Source organism: Nicotiana sylvestris, chromosome 2 (genome assembly GCF_000393655.2).
Source record: "Nicotiana sylvestris chromosome 2, ASM39365v2, whole genome shotgun sequence".
NCBI lineage: Eukaryota > Viridiplantae > Streptophyta > Magnoliopsida > Solanales > Solanaceae > Nicotiana > Nicotiana sylvestris.
In genome coordinates this window covers 40,126,318-40,133,982 of record NC_091058.1, presented here as the reverse complement: position 1 = coordinate 40,133,982, position 7,665 = coordinate 40,126,318, and the positions used below count along the sequence as shown (strand labels likewise).

Genomic DNA, 7,665 nt, shown 5'->3' with positions numbered 1-7,665 from the left:
AATAGGAACAAAGAACCCAGGGATGATGACCTGAAAAAGATAGAGGTTATGCTAATGTAACAGCAAACTAGATGGTTGGAACTAAGTGTAAGGTACCCGCACGAAGGACCAAGCCTGGGAGAAGTCTGAGTACCCCATGAGCTGCTAGTGCTTCGGCCTTTGGCCTACATGGAGTTTCTTTTACCCTCTTATTATTTATGGTGTGCATTGGGAAAAATGCACAATTTTAAGTGTGGGGTGAGAAGATTGTCTGGGTCACTTTCTATGGTATTATAGTTGTATTATTTTAATTATTAAATTTTTTTTCTTTAGGGATTTAAGTCTAAAGAAAGGGAAAAAAAAGATTTTCGAATTCTTTGTAAGTAGTTTAGTAATTCCCCCTTAATTTTTCTTTCTGCCGCAATCCTTTTCCAAGGGTTTTTTTTGAACCGGGTGTACTTTGTTATGCCTTGAGAATAGTGAGTACTTTGGCTGTGACGCTTACACTCAGTTTTTGACTCTTATATAAGTACCTTAAATCGTATGATCTTGAATTTTACTTCTTTGACTAGAGTGTCTTGATGAATCCAATCCTGAGTGAGTTATGTGTCATGTGTGTGTGAGGTTTTTATGTAATTTGTGCATTGCATTTGATGTCTAAAACTTGCCCCGTGTGTGTGCAAAGCGAAATAGTAGTCTTATTCTGTCTTGGAAGTGATATAAGTGTTTCTTTATTGAGCCATATATATATATATTTTATCCGCTTAATTGTTATGTATCGTAGTTAACCCATTTGAGCCTATAATCCCGTTTCTTTGGCAACCACGTTACAAGCCTTACCCATTTGTCTGAATTAACCATCTATTTGAACTTTTTCACTTCTCATGAGCACTTGAATTATTATAAACTGTGTAAAAGTTAAAGTGTGGGGTGGTGGTTTGGCCTCTGAGTGGAACTAATGAAATAAGGAGAAAGGTGTATTGTGTTGAAAAAAATAAAAGCCATTTGAATTGAAAAAGAAAAAAAATTAGTTGTGTTGTTGTGAAAAATAATTCTTCATGGTGGTGGCTAGTGATATACTTGTGCTCAAAGAAGTATGGAGTTAATATATATTGATGTGAAGATGGAGTTATTGTTTGATATGAGTGTGGGGTTTTAACTGTTAAAGTGTATGTATTAAAGTGGTTAGGGAGGTAGAGTCACTCTTATATCTAAATGTATCCTACCCGTCCCACAGTCTACATTACAACCAAATAAAGTCATACTTGATCCTAGAGTGAATGAGCTCAATTAGTAGAGTAGTACACTACAGGCAAGCCTATGATGCATCTTTTGTGGCATATGAATGTTATTTCTGAGAATGAGTTAATTCTTTATATCTTGAATTTCTAATTGTTCTTAAATTTTATTGTGTCGAACTACTCTCTTTTGTTATGTGAGGGCACTTGATTCATGAAAGAAAGGTAATTTCAGTGACCTCTATATTAGACTAAGTGGGTGAGTTGTGAATAATCCGTGGTACTTGTGAGTCAAATCTTGAAATGAAGATGTTACGCTTTTATGCTTAGTCTATTTTAAATATTCTTGGTGTGATGAGTTAGGAGAATTGTTTAAAAAGGTCGTGTCTATATAAAGTGTAGATTGATTGCTCGAGGACGAGCAATGGTTTAAGTGTGGGATGTTGATGATAGGCTATAATTACGTATTTTAGTCGCTTATTACACTCTAATGTACTGTACTTTTATTGAGTTTGAGCTTTAATTGTTAGTGTTTTGCACTAATTGTGTATTTTATGCCTTACAGAAGTGATTCCGAGCCATGTAGATATTATGGGATGAATTCAACTGATTTGGAGCTTTGACGTCTGAGTAAAAGTCCAAGAAATTAAGCTGGAATCATGTTCGGGGATCAACGGATGATAGTTAAGAACAAAACGAAGAATCGAGCAGGCATACGGTGCATTATCTAGTAAAATACATATAACTTTTCGCTCAGAACTCCGTTTGGGCTCCACAATATATTGTTGGAAATCTATTTGAAAGGGCTACAACTTTCATGTTTTGTATTTTTGCGAATTCCCACTACCGCGGTGAATGGTGCGGCGCGCCGCGCTTCTGAAAATTTCCTGTAGCCTACTAGAATCGGCTGTCTGAACCTCCCCACAAGCACACCACATGGCGCGTCGCCCCATGTGACGTGCATGTGCTAATTTTACAGAGACAGAGTCCTATTTCGTGCAGGAAAAGGTGTTTCATCTAGTCCCTACCCTATTTGGTATAAATACATATACAAATGTTATTTTGAGGATGGGGGCATAATTTAGACCTAAGGAGGCTAAGGAGACCGGAAATTCGACTTAAGGAGGCAAGAACACACTAGGAGCAAGACAGAGAATTCTTCTACAAGTTTTTCACTTCCTTCTTCTTATTTTCATTATTGATTATGAATTCTAGTATTATAGTTATGCATACTATTATGAATAGCTAATTTATTATCTAGGGTTTTGATGGAACCTATTGGAGGATGATTTTCCTGTTACGTTAATATAGATTGTTGTAGCTTTTTCTCTATTTGTTCAACTACGTTATTATTGTGGTTGGTTGAAGAGCTTTCAATCGATTATGCTTATTTAGTGTGTATTACTCGGGAGAGAGTGTATATTTAGGTAATTGTTGAACAACAGCACTCCTAACGTATATGAGGGATCAATACGAAGGGTTTAAAGGTGGGATTAGGGATAACGAAACCTTAGGTGCAATCAGAGTGAGCCGTACTTAATGCTAGCTAGCGTAATTTGGGAGAATATATCTAGTAAGTTGTGATAATTACTCGGGAGAGAGTTACGACAGTTAGAGCGCTCATGATCGGTAGAGAATACTTAGGCGAATTTATAAAAAACATAGCGGGAAGAATTCCGATAATAGGGGAAATCATAACTCTAGACCTCCTTAATCTTGTCTCTAACTCTTAGTATCTTTAGTTGTTAATTTACTATTTTAAGTTGTTAGTTAATTAGTTAAACACAAGAATCTTAATATCTATAAGTTAGGAATTGTTCAAGCTTGTCTTCTTGGTGATAGTGAACAATTATAGCTCAACCTTGGTTCTTTGTGGGCATCGACTTCGGACTTGTAAACCGGATCATATTTGCAGCGACTACTTAATCCTTTTTATAAGGCATAGTTGGGCGTGATCAAATGGTTTGAAAATTATTTTCACCCGATGTTAATTTACACAAATCAGGAAATGAAACACATACTATGTCTTTCCTACATACATATATCAATTAACAAAGTTAAGTAATGTTAGTTCTTACTTTAATTTGCACTTGCTATGATTCAATTTTTTTAAGTAAATATTAGGTGCACGTAAATATTTTCTATCTCTAAAGTCTATATACTTCCATAAAAAGTTGTACCTCTTAATTTGACATGATACGATTATTTGTAGGTCTATAATTTTACCTAACACGACTTTGAAGAAATAAGATGAAAAATAAGTTATTTTGTACTCCATTTCTTTGAAATTATTTCCATATTTCTTGTTTTTATGTGTAACAAAATTGTTCTTTTTGAAAAAGAAAAAAAACATTCAAACATAAAATATATAGTTTAAAATTTGGAGCTTAATCATTGGATACTCCAATGTATAAGCAACTATATGCTTCGAAGCAATGACAAATTTTCCACCCTACCTTCATGGATCAAGACGTTGACTAGCGTTGAAGAACTTTTAACTTTTCTTAAAAATCAAAGTAGAGTTTATTGAGCAAAGAATTTTAAATGTGAACGTAGTGACGTTCATTGCACAAAAACAACATTGAGCAATGGCCACAATCAATATGCATGCAGTAGAAGATACTAGATTGACAAACATATAGGAATTCTTGTCTTGCCTTGTGAAAATGGCAAGCATTTCCATTCTTTTTCCCATTGGTCACTTTTATTTGATCCAATCATCCAACCACCACGTTGTCTGTTTGACTTAATGCAGAAAACTTTAAGTTTTTAACCCTTCCTCTTTTTTACAATCTTGTCTTTCCGGTATCTTTTAGCTCTTTTCACAAAAATTGGATGGATAAAGAGGAAAATAAATAGAAAAAAAAAGGTACAAAAATTAGGAGTTTATATGTCTTGAGTACAAATTTAGATGAAAAGAAATGAGAGAAATTTCTGTTTAAAATTGGTTAATAATGTCGGCATGACAGCCTGAGTGTGGAGTCGAAATACAAAAGGCAAAAGCTGAAATTCTCAAGCTAAATGATTGATATAATCTTTATCCTGACGGAAAAAAGCTATCAAATGTGAACACTTGAAAAACCGAAAAGGAGATAATGGAAATGATTCGCCTATACAATTGGAAAACATAAAACTATTGTCTTAGCACCAAATAATATCATTGATTTAGACGAGTTTAACTTTTATATTTGGACAATGTAAAAAAAAATTAATCTGCTATAACAAGTAAAATAAAATTAATAGTATAATTTTGTTGTCCAATATCATTTGAAACCTGGAGAACATTTATAATGTTTGGTCAAATCATGTGAGATTTAAATATTCAAGTGTTAGATATGCAATAATACTGCCTTGAAAAGCTAAGGAATCATTCAGATTTAAATATTTCAAGATTTTTTTTTTTGAAAACGGATAAAAATCAAAACTTTCACAGGTATGGCCGGCCGTATTCTCGAGTATGGCCCAAAAACAAAAACAGTATCTAATTTATCATTTTTGTAAAATTCATAAAAGCAAGGGAGTTAAGCCAGAGGCGGATCTAAGATTTTAATTTTATGGGTTTAATCTTTAAGGTTATTAGTATTGAACTCATTATATCCTAAAGTTATGGGTTCATATCTATAATTTATTGCGATTTTAGTGGTGTTTTGTATATAAATTTGTGCTCTACGTCAAAAGTTATGGGTTCAATTGAGTCCGGTGTTATAGACCTACATCCGCCCCTGAGTTAAGCCACACGTTTTCGCAACCTATAGGATAGGGTATTTAAATAGAAGAATGACTAAGGAACATACCAAAGGAGAGGAACATGTTCTAACTGTTCCAGAGTAAGGAAAAACCAATAGAGAAGATGCAAAGTCCTGTTTTTTCCTATTGTTTTCTTTTTCTTCTTTTCAATTTAGAGAAGATACATAGTGCAGACCCATATATGGGCAATATAGCAGAAAGATGGAGGTTTCTTAGTGGGAATAACAGTTGGGAAGGCTTATTAAATCCACTAGACGATGATCTTCGTCGATACCTTATTCACTATGGAGAAATGGCACAAGCAACTCGAGACGCCTTCAACACCAACAAACTATCAAAGTATGCAGGAAGTTGCAGATACTCGAAAAAGAACCTCTTATCTCGAGCTGGGATTGAAATGCCCAATCCATTCAACTATGAGGTGACCAAATATATTTACGCGACATCATCTGTCCAAGTTCCAGAAGCACTTTTCATAAAATCTTTGTCAAGAGAAGCTTGGAGCAAGGAGTCAAATTGGGTTGGTTTTGTTGCTGTGGCTACTGATGAAGGGAAAATGGCATTGGGAAGGAGGGATATAGTAATTGCTTGGAGAGGAAGTGTTCAGACTATGGAATGGTTTAATGATTTTGATTTTATTCAAGTCTCTGCCCCTGAAATCTTTGGTCAAAAATCTATTCCCAAAGTTCATCACGGTTGGTATTCCGTTTATACTTCTAGTGATTCCCGATCACCATTCAATAAGGCCAGTGCAAGAGACCAGGTAAATTCATCTTCCTCTTAATTACAAGAAATCAGACTTCTTTTTTTGCTTAAAGGGCTAATAATTCAGTTTTTAAGCATTAATCATGTAAAACAAAAAATACTCTATGGAACCTATTTGACCGGGTTTAAGAAAAAACTGAAGATTATAAAAACTTATAGTCCTAAACAAGCAATAACATTTGTGCGGTTATAATTTTTTTGAAACTTGTGGTGTTAAATATGTCAAAGTGGTTATAAAAACTTCTCATTGGGAGTAATGAAAGTTTATGTCAACTTATTTTCAAATTTAGAATTTTTTTTTGTTTTTTTGGAAACGAAAGGAAATAGGTTTACATAAATTGGGACTGAGAGACTACTGTGTTAATAATCTTTGGATTCTCTTTTTTAGGTGCTTGGTGAAGTTCAAAGATTGGTGGAGCAATACAAGAATGAGGAAATTACCATAACAGTAACAGGGCATAGCATGGGGGCAGCAGTCGCGACATTAAATGCAGTGGATATTGTTTTCAATGAATTTAACAAGGGGTTTCCAGTAACTGCATTTCTATTTGCAAGTCCTAGAGTGGGAGATGAAAATTTCAAGAAAACCTTCTCCAAACTTGTAAATCTTCGAGCTCTAAGAGTCCGAAATGCGCCAGATATAGTTCCAAATTACCCATTGCTTGGTTACTCTGATGTTGGTGTTCAATTAGACATTGATACTACGAAGTCGACCTATCTCAAAAGTCCTGGAGATGAGAGCAGTTGGCATAATATGGACTGTTACTTGCACGGAGTTGCTGGAACTCAAGGATCAAAAGGAGGGTTTAAGCTAGAAGTGCAACACGATATTTCTGTTGTTAACAAGTATTTAGACGCGTTAAAAGATGAATATGGTGTACCAGCTTCATGGTGGGTTGAGAAGAACAAAGGGATGGTTCAACAGCAAGATGGATCTTGGATTCTAATGGATCATGAAGATGATGATCTTTAGTTAATATAAGAGGTTTTGATTTTTTTTCGACCTTTGTATCAACAGAGCCAGCTTCTTAATATTAAAAAAAAAAGTCGAGGTATATTTAATATTAGGATGATAGTTACTCGTGCGTCCACATCATATGTTTCACGTTAATTAATTCGATCTTGCTTCGACGAACGGATAATGGACATATATTTATTGGAAAATGAAAAAAAATGTAAAATCCTGTTTTTTTAAAAGGCGTAATTCGATGCAGCTGGCTGCAATATCCATATGCCATTTTAACAAAAAAGAAAGAGACGGAGAGACGTCACTTTCTTCTTATAAGTTGATCGAAACATACAATATAAAGGAATTTGATATAAATCCCTTATTTTAGACCGGAGGGTACTAGATATAAACAAGTTGCTATATATAATTTTCTACATTTGAAAGAAAGTTACAGATGGTCAACTGAAATTAAAGAAAAAATATTTAAGTTATATAATGAATTTTACACCTTTAGTATAATTTAATATGTTATACCAAATTACTTGTCATTTATTAATATAGGTTACTATTAAATGCTACCATATAAAGTTAGCTGCAATTACCATTTAAATGATTTGATTGTATAAATAAGTTTTATACTGTGCGTAACAGTTAAGTAAACTAAAGAAAAAACAGATCAGCACGCATCATCTTCCTCTTCATGATCCATCAAAACACAAGTTATTCCACCCTCCTGCTGAGCCTGAGCCATTCCATCCATTGTTCTTCTCATTCCACCAAGATTTTTGGTACACTATATTCATCCTTCAATGCATCCAAATACTTATACCAAGTGAAATATCACGTTGTACTTCAAGCTTAAATCCTGCTTGGTATCCAGCAATGCCATTGCATGTTATCTCCAGGTCCTTTCAGATAATCCGATTTCATGTTATCAATGGCTAATTCAAGCTCGACTTCTGAATACCCTGTTATTGGATTAGTTGG

At 34.3% G+C, this 7,665-nt stretch overlaps 1 protein-coding gene across 1 annotated transcript; it reads left to right on the top strand.

Annotated features, from left to right (window-relative positions):
- Positions 1–5,018: 5,018 nt before the first annotated feature.
- LOC104217326 (phospholipase A1-II 1-like) lies at positions 5,019–6,804 on the top strand. The gene is made up of 2 exons (XM_009767540.2): positions 5,019–5,727; positions 6,118–6,804. The coding sequence occupies exons 1-2, from the start codon at positions 5,068–5,070 to the stop codon at positions 6,700–6,702; spliced, it is 1,245 nt and encodes a 414-aa protein (XP_009765842.1). The 5' UTR covers positions 5,019–5,067; the 3' UTR covers positions 6,703–6,804.
- The last annotated feature ends 861 nt before the right edge of the window (positions 6,805–7,665 follow it).

Bases quoted from the DNA above. Each gene is read 5' to 3' on its own strand.
- LOC104217326 (XM_009767540.2), top strand. From the start codon at position 5,068: ATGCAAAGTCCTGTTTTTTCCTATTGTTTTCTTTTTCTTCTTTTCAAT. The intron at 5,728-6,117 runs GTAAATTCATCT...TCTCTTTTTTAG, and splicing joins AGGCCAGTGCAAGAGACCAG to GTGCTTGGTGAAGTTCAAAG.